General features: G+C 36.1%; 1 protein-coding gene across 1 annotated transcript in view; it reads left to right on the forward strand.

Annotated features, from left to right (window-relative positions):
- Positions 1-6091: 6091 nt before the first annotated feature.
- The window catches only part of LOC148956396 (uncharacterized), a 19506-nt gene continuing 4682 nt past the window's right edge, over positions 6092-20915 (forward strand). Inside the window, exons 1-5 of the mRNA XM_089090680.1 lie at positions 6092-6389; positions 7233-7398; positions 8783-8920; positions 12398-12545; positions 14428-14583. Coding sequence (XP_088946806.1) covers positions 6092-6389; positions 7233-7398; positions 8783-8920; positions 12398-12545; positions 14428-14583 — 906 coding nt within the window. The remainder of the gene's footprint in view (positions 6390-7232; positions 7399-8782; positions 8921-12397; positions 12546-14427; positions 14584-20915) is intronic.

Below are 20915 nucleotides of genomic sequence, written 5' to 3' on the forward strand. Positions count from 1 at the left end.
TGTATCTCTTGGATGTATCTATTGGTATTTCGTTTTTTAGAGTTTCGGTTACTATTGAGCCGAGTCGCTCTTAATAAACAGTTAGTTACCATTTAAGTATCGATACCATATTTATTATATACTAATTATAATATTTTAATATAATGTATAACCCCGCAACCCAGATACCAGTATCTATGGGCTATAATTTGTTCTTTAATGTAATTTTTAAAACACAATTTGAAGAAATCATCATTAACTAATTTGACAAGACACAGGTTACTAAGGACAAGAGTTTTTCCTTTACTATAATTTTAAAAGATGCTTGTACTATATAAGCTTTTAGTAGCTATATTCCGTGGTTTTCCACTATATATACAGACCGTATATGTAACTTCATATAATACCACAGACTTCTTTTTCTTTTCCTTATTGCATCAGTTACTTTGAGATTGACTTCGGTCCTTATTGTAACGCTGCAACCCGGATAGCTACCCCTGGAGCCACCGTATATCAGTTACTATTGGTGAGAGATCGTTCTTTACTGTAAACCAGTCTCTTCGGAGGCGTGGGTTCAAATCTTACCGCTGGTATACGATTATGTTTGAAAGACTGCAGTGTGAAAAGACATCAAAAATGCAGTTTTTGCTGGAAAAATTTATTCTCTTTTAAAAATAATTTACTTTAGTTACTATAGATTTTTAACCCAATTATTTTCCTTTAAAATGAGCTATTGAACAACCCTCTACGATGTTCCAGTGCCAAGCTATCTCTGGATACAAAAAAAAAGAAAAAAAGAAAAAAATATCCCGTTTGTGAAGAATAACGTGGTTAAAATCAATTTTCTTGCTTTTCAAGCCAATATATTTCCCTTGCTGTTCAAGCCAAGGGATAGAAAGTTTCCTACACAGGGGTTTCGGACAAAGCGGTTCTAATGCTGTACTTTTTTTTGATCTGACTCCTTTGTTAGGAACTATGGGTTTTTATATTTCTTAACATTGGACGTGATCGTCTCTTAATAGGTTGCTAGCTACCGCTGCAACCCGGATGGGTTTTTATATTTCTTAACATTGGACATGATCGTCTCTTACTAGGCTGCTAGCTACCGCTGTAAGGTGGCACCATACCCAAGATAAGCAACTTTTCAAAAGATGCTTGAATCATCTTAACTTTTAGTTACTATTTTTTTTTACAAGAACTATTGTAAGCTAGAGTTCGTTCTTTACTATAACTAGCTACCGCTGCAACCCGGATCTTCCCACCTTTACAGATAAATTACCGAAATCCTTACTGTATTACATGCAGAAAAAGCCTATGAATTTGTTCTTAATTGGAATAGTAAGAGACGACCTTGCTACAGCCTACGAATATGACATCTTTGCTCGATCTTTAACATGAAATTATAATCTTATCTTAGTTAGTATATGCTTGAAGTTTGTTCTTTACTGTAAAATTTATACAAAGATTTGTTATTCCAATGCTCGTTCTTTAATGTAACGTCATAATTATCATACTGATCCTTGACTTTTTGTTTGGCTCCCTCAATTTTTTGAGGGATCATAAAAAAATCAGAGGGTCCGTATGAGACGCCATTGCATGTACACTGAAACGTGCTATTATCGGTATCACCTGTGTTTTCAGTAAAGAGGCTTCTAATATTAGTTCATCCACTTAAGCAACAAATTTATTTAAGCCCGGAGTGGTAGATAATAAGCCCCTAAAATTCCGTGTACGCGTCCTAAGTTATTCATGTTCAAAGGTCACAGAAATTGATTTATGATGGTTATCTCGGTTTTTATGATTTTAATGATGGCAATATGTAGAAAGTTGAAGAATGTAAACAGCATAGAATATTCAAGAACAAAAACTATAGAACACAAATTTGTGACAAATTTCGTCCCAAACATTTTGTCATGCCTGCAACCATTTTTGAGATACAGGATAAAATCGCACAGCGTTCAGCCATATATACTGTAATACAAGGTCAAATGTAAATCCTGATTAATAATTCCTTGTGTAAAGCTACTAAATCATTCGAATATTATTAAGAATGAGAAACCTATATAATTCGCTAATTCGTTTTTGATATTTCGATTTAATAATTCTATTTAAAGTACGAAGGGCTATAAAAATGAAATTTGATTCTTCAATTTAGTTAAGTGGAAACTTTTACAACCATACATGTCTTACACAAATGAAAAACTGGAAACTCAGTTTTTAGCTAAAAAGACCTTCATATACAGTTACATAGTTTTAACATTTAGCGGGTGTTAAGTTTGAAAATAAGTAAAATGTGTGAAAATCAGCAGAAAATGAGTTCATTAGCTCACACCAATTGCGTAAACAGGAAATAACGTGTAATTAATATTCTGTGGATCAAAAGATTGTTTATGTTTGAATTTTTACAAGTGAAAAGCGTCGTCGAATTTACGGCATTAGTTTCTGTTTATTTTTGTTTTGTTTCATGGTTCTGTATGGCACCATTATCTAGGAAAACTTTGTGCACAGCTTTTTACGTAAATATTCACCAAAAGAAGAATCATAGAAAATGCTGGTTTTCAGGTACGAATAGACCTAAGATGAAGCCAGGGGGACAAAGGGTGTTTTCATTTTCATGTCCTTTGTACTTTAAATTTATTTTCATTGAATATATACGTTTATATAACATCTATTTACTTTGTATAATAAAAGATTCATTAAAGGAAGAATTGATTGTATATCTTAATTTTCCTCTCTTTTGGTTTCACTTGGTATAGACCTTTCTTGCTGGCATTAATTCCTCGACTTTAACTTTTGAGTATATCCTAGTTTCAGATATTGTATACAGATTGTTGTAAGTTAACCGTTACTACAACTAAATGTTGACTTGTAACAACCATAAGACACCACTTGTCGTAATCAAGAGCCTAGACCTGGTACCCTTATTGGATAGTGGGTGGTTAAGGAAGATGAAAACAAAATGGAAGTTAAACTTAGGGGAGTTTCCCGGCCTTATCTCCAATTTGAAAGCCTCAAAATTTCCCTACTGGAGAAAGCAGACCCTGAGATTAATGTTCTCTAAAATCTAAAACTATCGTAGAGAATTTCGAAATGACTTTTCCTACATGTTTGGAGAAAAGTAGTCTATTCGTATACATATGTATCAGAAAGAGTTATGTTTTAATAAAACAATCAACTGCTTTAATGCTGAAGGCAGGAAACTGCATAATTGCAGGTAAAAGAAAGGTACAATAATGTGACTCGTGCTTACTAAAAGGAATTACGCATCGTGTGATCTAAGCATGACCTCGGCGTGATCCTGACATGTTTTGTCCCCTCTGGACTGTCGACGAACAGTTGGCTAAAAACACCTAATCCTTTCATATTCGTGTAGGTCTATGACCTTCCAGTTAAATCTAACCAAGTAGAAGCATTATTTTTTACTTTGAAAATCATCTGATAAATAAAAATATATAAGCAAAACTTTTCAAGTACTAGTTTGATTTTGTTTTTTTATTCGAAAAAATAACTGCATTTTTTTTCTTTCTTTCGGTTGCGGAAAAATTAATTTTTAAGGTTAAAAACAAAACATGATATTCTTCAGTGTGAACATAAGGACCCCCACCAGAAAATCTAGGAAGTGGCAACGAGTTTTTTATGTCATGAGTCCCTCGCCCTTTTAATTTTCGTTTTAATATTGCCTGTGATGCCTTTTTTTTAAGTTGCCCCTAGGGATGCTTATGTGATGTCCCCTTTTTAATAAGAATAATTTTGTCCTTACCCCCCCCCCTACTTGCTATTTTAAATCGTTACTATAATTTATCCCTTTCTAAAAAAAAAATGATTAGAAAACGTCTAAAATTATTATAAGAAGATATAAGAAAAATATAGAGCAGTATTTACAGGTTGTTTATTCTGGTATTATTGCCTCCTTGAAAACTCCTGTTGATGATTTATCATAAAGGGTCTTCCTGAATATGCTCTATCATATTCAGAATAGTTTTACTGGGGTTATTTCTTCAATTAAATAAGTTTCAATTATTTCTCGCATTAAACAAATATATAAGTTACCAAGAGTAGTGGCATGCTGCCTTAATTGAAGACTGTCTTAATGTAATTATAAAAAATGGGCCTCTTCCCCCTAGCAATCCCTGACTAATACCCTGTTTCTATTGTAAACTGTTAGAATAGTCACTGTTGTCCTTTTAAAGTAATTTAACGGCCAGTTCATATCTCCAGTGCTTTTGAATCCTTTGCCATTAATGTACGATCGTCCGAAAATTAAGTCTATAAGTCGATCTTCTAGTGCCAATTGAATTGGACTATGAATTTTTGAAGAACTAGTACAGGCAAATGGAGGTTTGACCCGAAACAAATTGCAACATAAATGAGTCTTACACCATCTTGTAGCGAAAAAAAAACTGAACAACATATCCATTTTCGCATATTCTGAGTCGACGCAAAATAACCGTTTTTTGGCTTTTAATGCGATTTTTTTTTACGTTTTCCGAAAAAAAAATGTAATTTTAGTATCCGACTGTTTTTCTTGAAATGAAGTATGATTCTGATGCAGAATGACAAGCTGAGACAGAAAATGAAGTCAGATTGGGTGTCTGGTGCAAAACAAAAAGTTTCACTATCATCAATATGCGTTGCGGTAATTTTTGTAAAGACAATCAATCGGCACTTGTTATTCAACAAATGATTGGTTGTTCGTAAAAATACCTGAGCTAGGCACTAGTATAAGACACTTCGAAGGCTACGTAATGCAATAAAAATGAAAATCGTCACATTCATCACTCGGTGTTTTAATGATTTCAAAGTTTATTCCCAAGATTTGACTGAGAAATTAATTAGACGAAGTCCTCCCAATTTACTCCCGTCGTAACCTTTGACCAACCCTTGTGGTGGAAAGCCATGAAAATGGTCGAAGCGGCTTCACCAGGAAGTGCACTTTCAAGTCATCCTGAAAATTGGCGGATTCCATACCATGATGAGTTTTCTTGGAGCAATGGGTTACATCATGGATGGGTATGGACTCAGAGAGATTCTTGAACACGTGTATGCGCCCAATACTGTTCCCCACCTTCTCAGCGGACAAGCGATCGCTAGAGTAGTACGTGGACATTTACTTATTGACGCTGCGCTACACGCCATTCTGCTTTCTGAGGTTTTTGCCGACAACCAAGCTAGTGTTGATGAGCCAAGACTACAATCCGAAGAAATTGTGGAACTCAGAAACCTATACGAGAAACTGATGAATAAGGAAGTAGTTGCTGAGGTTGCAGAAGGCAATCCTTCCTTAGAAAAAATACAAGAATTCATCAGCAGCAAGAGAAAAGAACTGCTCCAGTGTCGAACATCAAAGCTTTGGTTCCAGTATTTGGACATGGTTACGATTCTACGAAACTTTGTAAAAGGAGAACGAACTGGGTCATGGGAGCTCCATTTGAAGTCTACCTCAGACAAGTTACCTTACCTGACGGCTGCAGGACACAACCACTATACGAAATCATGCCATCTTTACCTCCAGCGAATAGACAAGCTCCAAGATACCCATCCTACGGTCTACCAGGCTTTCCAGAGTGGCATGCATGTAGTAAGACGATCTGATAGATTCTGGGCTGGACTCTCCACAGATCTTGTCATTGAACAGGAGCTTATGCGCTCTCTTAAAACCTCTGGTAGCCTTACCAACGGCAGCAGCATGACAGAGGCTCAGAGGTCCTTATGGGTTTTGTCACGACCAGTCTGCTCTACAGTAAGCCTTCTGATGGAACGTATCTCACAAATTCTGTACGTTACAAGTGATCAGCACAAGGAGATGTCAGAGCCGATGCAACTGAGAGACTGCAAAGATACGCAGACGATTATCGAGTTTCTGGAAAGGGGTTCACCATTGGAGGGAGATGTTCAGTTAAGAAGCATAGCAAATGGTCTAACTGCCTATCCGTCTGCCAACGTTGATTCTGCAAAAGATGTTGGCCTATAAGTCATTGACGCCATGTCTGTACTTCGGTTCTCTTAATTTTTTTTCCTACGAAAAAAACTGCAACTCATTTTTCCCACAACCAAAAGTCAAAGGGTTTAATGCACACGACTAGACCCGACTCTTCTTTTTCAGAGGTTTATCATGCTCGCGAAAAGGATCAATCTTACGGACACTGAGTACTTTCATCACGAACTGTGTTCCTACCCAGCATCACTTTTTGACAACTCCTGCATGCTCCGGACTGCGAACAAACCAGAACTTGCGAAGGCCATAGCCCAGGCGTGCAACCTTGAGTTGAATTCATTTCCCCGCCTCGAAGGCACTCGATATATCCTAGACGGAGGAGCTCCGCTGCACAGGATTCCATGGACAAAAAATGAAAGATACCTGGAGCCCTGCGTATGCCCTGCGTATATGCCCTGGAGCCCACCAGCCCTGCGTATGCTCCTAAAGATCGTGAAGTGCTCCTGTCGTGTACAGTGTAGTTCAGCTAGGTGTAGATGCTTTAAAAATGGCTTATTTTGTACTTCAGCATGCTGAACCTGCAAGGGAACAATGTGTTCCAACTGCCCAAAACTCGACAGCAACAATGATGAAGAGACCCTAGAACCCTAGTCGTTAATCCATTCCAAATGAAGAAGTTGTGAAACTAGTCGGAATCTGATTCTCTATTTTGTATTTTCTATAAGATTGATTCTATTTAATAGACTGTTAAGATTAGACACTATGGGTTGACCCTAAATAGTATACGAAGAGTGTTTTAAGTGTGATTTACGATACTGACCGCTGAAAACTAGTTCAGTTTGTAATTCACTTTCCCTAATTATTTTCTAAAAAGATGTAGATCATTCTTTAATGATTAAGATTTTTTTCTGGTTCAGTGAACAACCTATTTGATTCTACTTTCGGTCTCAGGTCGTGATTCTACTTCAGAACCACAATTCCATTCAAGAAATCGGGCTACAACGAAAATTGGATTTTTTAGGCGAAAAAATACAGTTACTTTTTGTATAGTGCTTCTTACGCTAAATCCGAATTCGTTTTCGGTCTCGCCATGTTATTTTGGGTTAGAATCATACTTCAGTTCAAGAAAACCCGATTTCCACAAAAATTGCGATTTTTATTCGAATAACGGAAAAAAATAACATTAAAAGCCAAAAAGCGGTTATTTTGCGTCGACTCAGAATATGCGAAAAAGGATATTTTGTTCAGTTTTTTTTCTAAAAGATGGTGTAAAAATCATTTTTGTTGTAATTTGTTTCGGTTCAACCTCTTTTTGGAGCTCATTTTCCTGTACTAAAAACGACTAACGACTTTGATGATCTGCATGTGAATCAAGGTGGAAGAAAGCTTGGTGAAGGCGGCTTTGGTATTGTTTACGTCGGGACGTTGGCTTACCAACAAGGTGAAAGCATGAACGTTACATTGCTGAGAAGAAATGCTGCAAGGTCGGTATATTTCAATTTATATCTCTGGAATATCGGAAAGAATTCCCCTTTTGTTTAGCATTATCTTGTTGTTTGGGTGCAATTTTGCCGTAATTTGGGTCCTTTTGTACGTATTGTTGCAATTTATTAATTTGCTTATAATTTGGTGTTTTTAATAACTTTCAATACTTAGTGCCTTTATTTCGTTTTTCTGTGAAGGTCTGTGTGACTGTAGGTTGAATTTTTTCTGAGTTAATTTCTTCAGGGGTATATTAAATTGAATTTTTTGTGGTTCTTCTACTCTATTCGTATTCTTACTTTTAGTCTTACCTACTGTTCATTCTGTTTTATTTACTTTATCTTGTGGGAAAAAAATATGTGCAGTTGCATCGCTTATATAACCTGAAGTGCTCTTTTTGCAGGAGTTTTTTTCTTTCTTAACTCTTTGGGAGTTATTTTTTTGCTATACGTCATATTCCCGATTTTCAATTTACCTTGTTTATATTTGACGCTTTGGACGTGTGTAGCCTATTCCCCTATTGATCAGTCCCAAGTTATTCTGAACAAATTTTCTCGTTCCTGGTGTGATTAGTTAAGTGTACATACGCTTGATTTTAATATCTACTAGCAAAGCACCGGCTTCGCCAGCTTTTTGATGCTTCTCTTATAGACTATACGCAATGACAGAGTCGAAAAGTTATTCTGCAAAGTATAATGATTTTCTAGCAAAAATTCAAAACAATAAATAAAATCCTGGTGTGATTAGTTAAGTGTACATATGCTTGATTTTAATATCTACTAGCAAAGCACCGGCTTCGCCAGCTTTTTGATGCCTCTCTTATAGACTATACGCAATGCCAGAGTATAAAATTATTCTGCAAAGTATAATGATTTTCTGGCAAAAATTCAAAACAATAAATAAAATCCTGGTGTGAGTAGTTAAGTGTACATATGCTTGATTTTAATATCTACTAGCAAAGCAACGGCTTCGCCAGCTTTTTGATGCCTCTCTTATATACTATACTCAATGCCAGAGTCGAAAAATTATTCTCCAAAGTATAATGATTTTCTGGCAAAAATTCAAAACAATAAATAAAAACCAAGCCAGGTTAATTTGAGGCGCTATTTCAATGAAAGACAATCATGTATTTTTAGGATCATTCAGTAACAACTGAAATACATCCTCCAATTGACAAATTAGATGATATTCCATACATACTCAATTCAAAATACAGAGTTCCAGCTATTTCGGCTATTGAGATTCAAAAATATCTGAAAAGCAGAAACAAAAGACGGCTTAATCTTTTGGTTTTACCCCCCCCCCCTTCTTAGACACAAACGTGCACATGCTCACACACCTGCACACGGTTTTAGTTTTTGCCTTAACAATTGTCCTTGATTTCAGAGTCCAAGGACTACTAAACTCTCAGCTGAATCGGATTGCTGTTAAACGTCTTTGTAAGAAAAAAGCGTTAGACCATGGTCCAGAACTAGAGAAACTAATTTCAAAGCTGTTTGTGTCGGAGATCGAAAACATGTCGAGGTAACATTTCAGCTTTATTAAGAAATTTTCTGATAATCATAAGCTATTCACTATTTAAGTAGGATTATTTATTTGTAAGGTCCCGTGGTGAAATTTTGTCAAAATCCTGGGGGGGGGGCAAAGTTGGATTCAATTTTCCCAAATCAAGTGAAAATGACAATGAAAACTGAAAAATGATCCATATACTACCATAAAGGCAAATATATACTAAAGAAATCTGACCTATTTCTCTGGATACTTCAATTATGCAGGCTTATTTTAGTTTTGACAAGATTTTTGAGAAACTAAATTTCAGCTGGGGGGGGGCAAACTTAGGTCTGGAAATGGCAGTTGCCCCCCTGCCCCGTAGCAAATTACGCCCCTGGTACTGTCTACCAGTATTTTTTATACTTCTATTTGTCAAGGTCCTATTGTAGCTATAAATCAAATGAGTCAATTTATCAAAAAAGTCCTTTGGAACCAATTGAAAATTAACGAACTCATTAAATGGGTAAAGATGCGAAATATTTGTAGAAGGCCAATGATCTATGGGTGTCTTTCTTCTTTTCTGTCACAATATGATGCTGCTATGGATTTACGCAAAATCTGTAAAACTGTGAGTTATGGTGTTCTATGCAAAACAAAGTAAGCGTCCTCTTTTCTAGAAAATCAGGGAATTTTGAAAACATTATTGCTTGAAACCATTTATTTTGAAAACATTGATGCAAAGAAGGCTTACTTATAAGTAACTAACGGTTGGAATGAGTGTGCTGATGGATTAAATTCCATTAAATGTCTCGTCGGATTAACTGTCAAAAAACCGTTAGCAGTCCCTTCTTTCTTTCCAATCTTTCTAAAAGTTCTAAATAAGGCCTCATTCAGGTTCAATGAACTAACTTGGTGACATACCTCCTCCCCTCCCAGTTGACCTTTTTGATCCATAGATTTGTTTTTTTTTTTAATTTGATCGATTGTGTATCAGAAATTTCCTATCATTTTGAATCACTCTAGGTCCATAAGCATGTGCTAATCCATAGAACATTTAAGGCGCTCAGTGACAAGATTTGTGGCGTGAGCAACAACTCTGACATGCCACTAGTTTTGGCTATTATTATTATAAGCAAATAGCAGTCAAGTGGGTAGTTAGTTCGCGCAGACGAGAATTTGTCCTGAGATAGTGCAAAAATCACCAGTGATCTCACATTGTCGTGGTTCCAGCAGCAGCTGCAACCTAGTAAAGAGCGAACTACAAGTTTAAAATCTTGTTTTGAAAAACTATGTCGTGAGAAAGTTTTTTCGTTAAAGGTGATATAGAGATAGTAATTATTACACAGATTTGTCTTAATAGTGAAATATTGTTGTGAAGATAAACATTCGGGAATTTTGAAAAGAGCTTGAAACTGTTTAAAAAAGGAGTCGAACCAAAATAACAAGTATATTGTTAGAATTGTCATAGTCAAAATCCCTGCGCTATAGGTTTTGAGTCCCCCACCTAGAAAAACAAGGAAAATATTTTTTTCATGGGTAGTAGTAACACGCCTTTTTTCTTTTTTTCCCAATGCTGACTGGCTGCTATAAGCCGTAGGTTCTTCTTGATAGAACTAAAATAAAATGTAATTTTTACAAAAAAAAAATTTTTTTTCAAGTCATCTCTATATTATTATCTATATGACGTTGTATGCGACGTCATGAAATCATGCTAAAACGCTCTTATTATAGAGTTAATTCCAGTAAGTAATTTTAGTTGTATTGTGTATATACGACTGCTTCAAAAAATATTAAGGCTGTTATTTTACCTTTACTGAGTTCCACCCTAAGAAATACTGATGTGATGGCTTCTCTCGAGTGTTTATCGTGGTTGTAGCAGTAACGGCAATCGAGAAAACAATAAACTAGTAACCTTATGTTTAAAATACGTTTAGAAAGACTTTCACATACCGTCTTTTAAATTACCACAGCTGAAAAAAAAGCTATGAAAAATTTGAGTTAAAACATGATAAATTTAACAATTATAAATACCATTAATTTTTTTTATGGTTTTTATAAAATATTTCTTCAGGGTTAACATGATCCCCACTGCTCATGGGAAAAGGGCAGTGAACTATCCAGATTTCAAATTTTTACAGACAGGTCTTAAACCGAAAAAATAAGGGGTATATTTCAAAATGTGTGTCTGATTGGACTGAAAATTTAAAAAATCGGTCCTTGGGCCAAGAGGAACGCATAGCTTTTGGGGACATATCATAGGCAGTCCAATAGCGCTGCCTAGGTAAAGAGCAAAGTGGGATCTATGTATTGTAATTTTTTATGTTTTGCCACGGCACGTCGTATGAACGTAGTTCTCAAAGAAACTTTGGAGGGGCTCATTCAATTGGAAATTGATAGTTCTAGTGCCCTTCTTAAGAGTAAAAGTAATTGGAAGGCAAAAGACGGTCTACCAAATATTAGTCATATGGTAAAATACCATTTTTTTCAAATAATTTGAAATATTGGTCATATGGTAAAACACAGGTAACGTAAGGTAAGCATGTTTCTTTTTCCATGTTGACTGAAAATAGAGCGTGAAATGGAGAAACGTCAAGACTTAGTCATATATTATAGCACGGATGTTTTTTTTAGTAGTGTTTAGCTTCCTCGAAATTAAAGTCCTTTCTCCTACGTTCCGACTGTTTTGAAGAACCTGGAAAAAACTTCTAAGCACATTTTTTTTTCTTTTTTTTTCTTTGAATATACACAAGCAAGGCACTTTAACTTGTGAAAGTTTCCTTTGACACAATGTTAAAAACCATGAAGAAGAAGAAAAAAAAGCGCTGTAAGTGATCGAGTGGTGGTCCATAGTTAATTTAACTGTAAAATTTAGATCAACCTTATGTTCAAAATTGACATTAAAAATTAGTTAAAAAATTGTAAATCGGAAAAATTAATTTTATCTCTTTGGAAATGTTAATTTACTTTGGGTTTGAGGTTACCTAAAATTGGCGCCCAGTTTTATTTGTTTAGCTAGTATCTTTCAACAGTGACAACAAACACTTGTCTGGATTACAAAAATTAATTGTGATACTTTCAGAGGAATTACTTATAATTAGATGAAAAACAAAGATTAGCAAAAATCCTTATTTTCTAATATATTAGATGTCTCCTTATTTTTTTTTTTTTTTTTGCCATATACCAAATTTTCTATTAAACCAATTTATTACTAAAGAGTGACCTTGGATCGAAGATAAAGTTTTGTTTGTTTGTTTTTAGAAGTTTAATTTCACTTTATCAAATTATTGCGTACAATCTTCGCACGTAAAGACCCAGATTCTTGTCTCACTACTGATTTTGTTTGTCTTTTTTAATCCTTTTCTTAAAGTCGTTTTGTTTCTCATTTTTTCACTACACAAGTCTTTTTTTGTTATTACGTCTCTTTTGTCCCAAGAATGCTTAATTTAGGGTCGAAAATAAGCCCTCGTCCTTAGAAATGTATTAAAAGGTTCTCTTTTTATTGTATGGCAGGTTCAATCACCCTAATTTGCTTACGCTTCTTGGTTTTTGTGCCCCGGAAGTCGACATCACGGGTGTTAATAGTGTCATGTTAGAAGAAAGATGTTTAGTCTACCCACTAATGGTCAATGGCTCCCTTGAGGACAGGCTAGTTTGCAAGGTAACTTGGCTTAGTATGCAAGATAGCTAGGCAACCTACTGTCTTGCTTTCCAGAGGTATTTTCACTTTGTATGTTTAGGCAGTATTATTAGTGTCATTTAACTATTTGCAAGAACTCTTTAAAAAGTGTTCATACTTGCCATTTTGCATTGGCTGATTCTAAGTTTACAGATTTAATAGAACCCGGATGTTTCCAGAATGCATAAATTATGGATTTTGACTTTATAATAATAGCTGAGAAGCTGGCAAAAATTTTTTGAGAAAAGAAACAAAATCTTGACCAGTAGCTGTTTAATCGTTCTATATTTTTTTTTTTTTTTTTTTTTTTTTTTTTTTTTTTTTTTTTTTTAGCAGTTATTTCTAACAGAAGGAAAATAAGGTCCGAGTTTTGCTGAATTACTCCAACCCACCTTAGGAGCATTTAATAACACTAATAACAGCATTTAATATATTTAACATTTAAGCAAGTTAATATTCAGCATTTTGTATTTTAATGGAGCATTTAATGTATGTTAAATATACTTAACAAAGCATTCCTGTTTCACTATCATTAAGGAGAAAAGTTTATAGCTTTTCCTTTTGTTTTTTTGTTTTCTTGCGAAGAGACAATATCTGGAGGTTTTGAGTATGTGGTAAAGCATTTAATGTAATCTCAGGAAACGGTTCTATTCTCCATCATTTATGACAGCCCATGTGAAACTTCTTTTTTAGTTTCCGAAGCAAACTAAAAAAAAGCAAATTCTTGAAACTGGGAGCATGTTGCTGCTCCTGCGTCTCCTTTTTGTAAAAGATACTGACTCCCCTCTGCTTTTCATGGGCAAAGAAAATTGAAACCAATTTTTGTTTGTTTAATTATAGACCGAACAGCCACAGAGTAGTTTTTGGCCTTCCTGTCTCTGCTGGAATTAATTAGGCTACCTGCTGTCACAGGCACTTATGTGGTAATTAATTTTTGAGGCTGACTCACTCTTCCCTGGAAGAGGAAGCAAATATGCCAAAATTTTCGTTTTTAGACCAATGAAATGCCTATTTTATTTGAAGGGAGTTAGTTGTGCTCCCTAGGTTGGGTACTAGAACTTTGAAAAAAAAATCCAAAAAGGGGTCAAGTCCATGGAAAACATATAAAGTGATAGGAATAATCATACAAATCGGGAAAAATCGGATATGGCACAGACATAAAGGCCACTCCGGTTTGAGTACTTGACGTCGTCGGTACTCTACGCATCAAACTGTTACCATATCATCTATAGTATTTGGTTGATTTTCTTAAGGTACCGGAATCAGAAGGCTGCATTTTAGATAGCTGTAGAAAGTTTTAGATGGCTGCTCCTTTTTCTTAACTCCTTTAATTAGCAAGCTATTACCCTGGTTTAAAATCAAAAAGGTTCTGACAGTATTGAGGGACCAATTTTTGTTTGACTGCCCAGCAATCTTTATTTAATTTTTTCGCTGTTTAGTCTGACTGTTGCATTCTCAGAAGCAATAAAACAGTCTAATATTTTTCTGAGACAAACCAAAGTAAATAATGTAACCTTGTCAAATTATTAGTAAAAGTGAGCATTAGATCAAAAACTCCTAATCTTTTATTTTTCCTTTTTTTATTTAATTCAGTTTTGTTTTGTATACTAGCTTTGCATTTTAGTCTCTTACGTCAAACTTGTTGATCGACTCACTACTGCCACTTTTCGAAATAACTATTTATTTATCTCATAGATCACGCAAAATGTTGGTGGATTGTCATCTAGATCGACACCAAACTGTGAAAAAAACTGAATTAAAATTTTGTGTTTGTTTTGATTGATAAAACAAAAAAAGATAATATCAAATAAGTTTTGTATTTTGACGAAACATTCGAATTGCTAACTTTTCTTTTAATCTTTAGGATCAATCACAACCACTGTCATGGGAGACTCGAACACATATACTAAAACAAGTCATCTCTGCCATTAAGTACCTACATACCTTTGAAAAGAAAGCTTTTATACACAGATTTATCAAGTCTGCAAATGTATTGCTGGATGAACATTGCTTAGCCAAGGTTGCGTATTTGTTACATCTTGAATATTTTACTTTTTATTCATGGTTAAGTTCAAGACAGAGGCATATATAGGATTTTCATTGTGAGTGATCAACTGTGAAAACATTTCTTTGGTTTCTTTTTAGCCATTACTAAATTAAAAAGCTCGCACTTTACGTAACCTTTATAAATATGTTAATGGAGGGGGAATCAAAACAATTCCCCTCCCCGGCATGGTTTAATGTCAGCTTTACATCGAATTCTAAGGAAAAGTTGAGAAAATGCTCTTTCTTTGTTCTTTCCTTTTTAATTAGCTCTATCAGTCCCGTCATTTTCTTATATGTTATATCGCATTTACGATATGTGATAAGCCATAGGTGCAGACAGGTTGGACCTTTGGAGGGTGGCAGAGTTGGGAGAATTTTCCTTGTGAGAAGGGGATAGAAAGATGAGGAAAGGGATTTTTATTGCAATAATTTATCTATTTTTTTAAGAAGTGGAAGAGGGGAGGGGATACTTTTGAATTTATATTAGAAAAAAATCTCAGCCACCTTATTTACGGGTATGCGATAAACTAAGTTATCCTAAAGAACCGATAAGGTAGACTAATGTTACAAAAAATATTTATAATTTTTTCAGGTAGATAAAGAGTCTTAAGTTAGAGATATCAATAATAATTCTAGAATTTGATCACTATCAGGCTGTATAAATTATGATTGAAATTATTTGCCTTACATGAATTAGTTCATATAAATTTGATTCTTTACCGTCTAGATAAATGTATTTAATGATGGAGCGAGGAGGACAAAAAGATGATAAAAGTATTTTCATTGGAAAAATTTTTCCGGGTTGGCCAGGGGTTATCCTTTGAATAAATCTTAGCGCGGAGTTTCTCCTTCGTCCCCTCTCCTACTGATTGCGGGTATGTGACAAGCTAAATGATTATAAAAAGAAAAACTTGATATGATATACCCACGGTACGAATAATATTAATAACTTACAGGCGAATAAACAGCCCTGATATAATGGTAAAGAATCATAGGCTTTATTTCTGATTGCTGTCTACCCAAAATAATATTTATTTTTTAAGATGACTGGGTGGCATCACATAGTTCATACAAATTACAATCAGGATCTGGGATGATCTATTTAACTATACAGCGAATAGCTCGAGGCGTTGTTTCAATTCACGCTACAAATCCTGGTATGAATGCACACAGAAATCTGGTGTGAACGAGATCAAAATTGAAACTTTCAGTTTGAATGGGGAGGGGAAGGACCAAAGTTTAGTGTCATCTACTTCTTTTCAACTTTGTCAAGTAAAAACAGGTCATGGGAGCTATACTAATCACAAACACGAAATTTTAAAGATAAATTAAACAAAGTGTTTCAAATGAGAGTAATGAGTGATGTTAAAGCTATAAGCAAATAGTAAATGTCCGGAATACGAGGGGGAGTGCAACCCTCAACGCCTCACCTGCGTTCATTATGCTGAAGTTTTCAAAAATTACAAATACTCAGCATACTCTAAATAGCTCATAAACTAATCTTTAGCAGCAGATTGGAATGAGATTAACGCGTCGTAATCCCCTAATAAAGGATAATTTATGATCTTTTACAGTTTTAACTTCGCTCTTTACTTTTGTTTTGAAAAAAACTTGATTTTTAGTTAGCAGTTAGTACCTTTTCGTTTTTGACATCGCATTCGCATAGATAAACAAGAAGGGAGCTGACTTCAACCTTCCTTCATTTGTGTGAAAACGGGAAGGTATGTTAACTGTTTGGATGGTATTTTATCTTTAGTATAGCAATACTTTTATACTATAAATCTCCCTTAAAAAGTTGCACCCTTATGTTTACAATTTCATTACATTCATTTTTTCAGTCCGAAATGTATAAATTCATGGGGGGGGGGGGTGGGGGTCTTTGAAGTAATGTTGCTCCCACGCTTTTACTCGTCAGCAAAATTACAAATGTGATTTTTATAATCTTTTATTAAAAATAAGATCTTTTATTGCATACTTAAAAATATTTTTACAATAAAAGGGGATCTTTCACCTCCTCCGTATCCATATTTCACGCCTAGTCCGAATATGTTCTTTCGAAAAAAGATGTGCTGGGCACCTTTCATGAAAACCTTGAAAATTTGGCACAAAAAAGAACTGAACGAGGAAAGCATTGAATGTGGCTTCACGCACCGTCCCCCCTTCCCCAATCAGATGCACTGAACTTACTCTAATAACCGGCGCCCAACAATGCATGGTCAGGGCAAAAATGTTGTTTGATGGCACAAAATGGAAATATTCTGCATTGCATGATCTCTTCTGTTAATTTTGTATCCGAGTAAGACAAGCTGTCTGAGTTACGGAATGAATGTTTTGGAAGAGCGTCTGGGAGTGAGTGTTGGTTAATTGAGCGGATGTTTGCGAGGAACTTTTGTGCTGCTAAACAGTTGTGTGAGTTTGTTCGTATAGGGGGAAAACATAGGGAACTATGTTTCAGGGGATAGTCTGTTAAGATTTTTAGGAGCTGAATTTTATTATGGTTGCTGTTTTCCGTTAAAATTGTTAACCTCCATGTCTATTTTTTTTTTCTTGGTTTGTATTATTTTAAGGTGTATTCTGTTCTTCGGACAAATTCTATGTATTTTGTTCTTTTTTTTCTGTTTGTAGCTGTATTTCGTGTGGTGCTGTGGCCTCGGAATTTTGCAATAAAATCTTGACTATTTAAACGGGACTATATCTTTGAATTTCCACTTGAATGGGCTAATTTTTGATATTTTAAGACCAGTGATTTAATATGGTCCCCCCTAGAAGGAATTAACTAAAAAAGACTTTTAAAAAGTGCCAGGTACAGTTACATATCTAGTTTGCCGCTAGTCTTTTGCATCAATCCTACAGGAAGATAGCTCTAAATCAAAATTCAACGTCGATTTAAATTGTCCTTCAGTACTCGCTTAGTCTCGGTGTGTCAACCTTAAGATGGTTAGACCGAGCAGTGTGCCTTCGTGTTTGTTGGACAATGGGGGAACATAATACAAGAATGCTCTACCGAAGGAGGTACATCGATGTACTTGTAGAAAAGTCATCAACGCCACATCCAACGTTTCACTAAAGGACTGGAGGGAGTCATGGGTAGCGAGTAAACCTGCCCTATTGGCCTTAAGTAGAGAGGCCTCATGAGCTCCCACGAGTACAATACCCCTTCGAATCCCGATCCGGACACTTTTTTTAAAACTCCCACGAGTACACCATATATGGGCATAGAGTCATTAGGGAGAACACGTGGTTAATGGGGTCAATGACCTCTTTTTCCAAAGTCGATTTATTTGATGTTTCTATGTGTAATAACTCCGGAACGAAGATTGCACATGCGCATTGAATTCTAACGGGAGCAATGTTATTGATTGCGTAATCGAAGGGGAAGTGGATTTCCGAGAACTTGATTGCGTAATCGAAGGGGAAGTGAATTTCCGAGAAATTGATTGCTTAATCAAAGTGTGTCAACAACAATAACAACGACCTTGACATTCGCTGAGAGCGTGCACTTACAACAACATCGACCGTGGAACACCTGTGCAGTCGACCTCAATTCACCTATCGTGAATCAATAATTCCCCTTAGAAACAACAAATTAATTTCCCCTTCTTGACAGGTCAATCAATCAATGACATCATCTGTCAGACTTTAAAAATTTCCGCCTAGAAACATTTCTCCAGGAATAGATCCATATCATTAATGTCTTTGCCTCGGGAAAAACTCTTTTGGTCGAACTCCAAAGGATATTAATAACCAAAGGCCATGGAAACAATTAGGCAAGAAACATCTTAGCGATGAATTGTTTTAGCGCGCGAGAAGGTTTCCTATTAATTTGAAATGCGTTAGCACAGAGATGCCAATAACAAAGGAACACGCTGAATTTACGTTTAGTGATTATTTGGGCGAAACCGTTTTAGACAGGTTATGGAACTATTTCGGCGAAACAGATAGAGACATTTTAAAAGAAGATTTTTGAAGAGATTTTGGAAGAGGTTTTGAGTGTGGTCGTTATAATACACAAGTTTCATTTGAACAGTGTTGTGAGGTCCTCTAACCCAACCCCAAAGGGTTCCAATCCTCCTACCCCAGCCCCGAAGGCAGCCCCCGGTCCTCAAAGCCCCCAAACTCCCAAAGGCCCTCCACCGGTCCCCCAAAGGCCCACCCAGACCCCCAAATGCCATCCCCAGGCCCCAAATGTCCCCCAGGCTCCCAACTGTCCCCCCGGACACTCAAAAGCCCCCCAAGCTCCCAAAGGGCCACCGGCGCCCCAAAGGCCCACCCAGACCCCCAAATAGCATCCCCGGGCCCCCCAAAGGCACATCGAGCTCCCAAAGGACCAACGGGGTCCCAAAGGCCCTCCACCGGTCCCCAAATGTCCCCCAGGCACCCAAAGACCCACCCGGCGCCCCCAAGGCCCACCCAGCCCCCCCCAATCCCACCCCCGACCCCAAAACCCCTCCCCCCGTCCCCCAAGGTCCCCCCGAGCTCCCAAAGGACCACCGACCCACAAGGGACCCACAGACCCACAAAGGCTCTCCCCGAGCACCCGTCTTTCGTTGATGTGTGTTGTCTGAAACCTATGATTTGGGATGTGTAGTTTGCTACTTCAGGCTTTTCTGAGCTAAGGTTTCCTAGTATTGCCTAGGTGAATGTTGTCTGAAACCAATAGTTTGGGATGAGTAGTTTGATATTTCAGGCTTTTATGAGCTAGGTTTCTTAGAATTTAGTTGATGTGTGTTGAGTGAAACTTATGATTTGGGATATGTAGTTTGTTAGTTTTGACTTTTCTGAGTTTGATTTATTATTCTTTCATAGGTGATTGGTGTCTGAAAACTATGATTTGGGATGTGTAGTTTGCTATTTTCGACTTTTCTGAGCTGGATTTCTTAGTCTTTCATAGGTATGCGTTGTCAGAAAAGTATGATTTGGGATGTATAGTTTGATATTTCAGACTTTTCTGAGCTAAGGTTTTCTAGTATTTCGTAGGTGAATGTTGTCTGAAACCAATAGTTTGGGATGAATAGTTTGCTATTTTTGACTTTTCTGAGCTAGGTTTCTTAGTCTTTCGTTGGTGTGTGTTGACTGAAACCGATGATTTGGGATATGTAGTTTGCTATTTTTGACTTTTCTGAGCTGGATTTCTTAGTCTTTCATAGGAGTGTGTTCTATGAAACCTATGATTTGGGATTGGTTGATTGATAATTTGGACTTTTCTGAGCTGGATTTATTATCATTTAATTGGTGTTTGTTTTCTGAAAAATATAGATTGGGATGACTATTTTGCTATTTTTGACTTTTCTGATCTAGTTTTATTATCCGTTCATAGGTGAGTGTTGTCTGAAACCTATGATTTGGGATATGTAATTTGCTATTTCCGACTTTTCATAACCGGATTTCAAAGTCTTTCGTAGTTGTGTGGTGTCTGATACCTATGATTTGGGGTGTGTGGGTTGCTATTTTTTTGACTTTTCTGAGCTGGATTTCTTAGCCATTCGTAGGTGTGTGTTGACTGAAACCTATGATTTGGGATGGTTAATTTGCTATTTTTGACTTTTCTGAGCTAGATTTCTTAGCCTATCATATGTGTGTCCTTTCAGAAAATTATGATTTGGGGTGTGTAGTTTGCTTTTTTGACTTTTCAGAGATATGATTCTTAGTCAATCATAGGTGTTTTTTGTGTGAAACTTAGAGTTTGGGATGAGTAGTTGGCTATTTCAGACTTTTATGAGCTAAGATTTCTTAGTATTTCGTAGGTGAATGCTGTCTGAAACTTATGATTTGGGATATATAAATTACTATTTCGGGCTTTTCTGAGTTGGATTTCTTAGTCTTTCATAGGTGTGTAGTGTCTGAAACCTATGATTTGGGATGTGTAGTTTGCTATTTTCGACTTTTCTGAGCTAGGTTTCTTAGCCTTTCATAGGTATGTGTTGTCAGAACATTATGATTTGGGATGTGTAGTTTGCTATTTCAGGCTTTTCTGAGCTAAGGTTTTCTAGTATTTCGTAGGTGAATGTTGTCTGAAACCAATAGTTTGGGATGTGTAATTTGCTATTTCCGACTTTTCATAACCGGATTTCTTAGTCTTTCGTAGGTGTGAGGTGTCTGAAACCTATGATTTGGGATGTGTGGGTTGCTATTTCAGGCTTTTCTGAGTTGGATTTCTTAGTCTTTCATAGGTGTGTAGTGTCTGAAACCTATGATTTGGGGTGGATGGATTGCTACTTTTGACTTTTCTGAGCTGGATTTCTTAGCCTTTCATAGGTGTTTGTTGTCTGAAACATATAGTTTGGGATGACTAGTTTGATATTTTTT

This window comes from Artemia sp. Qi Xiang Cuo, chromosome 1, assembly GCF_049724085.1.
Source record: "Artemia sp. Qi Xiang Cuo chromosome 1, ASM4972408v1, whole genome shotgun sequence".
In the NCBI taxonomy this organism is placed as follows: Eukaryota; Metazoa; Arthropoda; class Branchiopoda; order Anostraca; family Artemiidae; genus Artemia; species Artemia sp. Qi Xiang Cuo.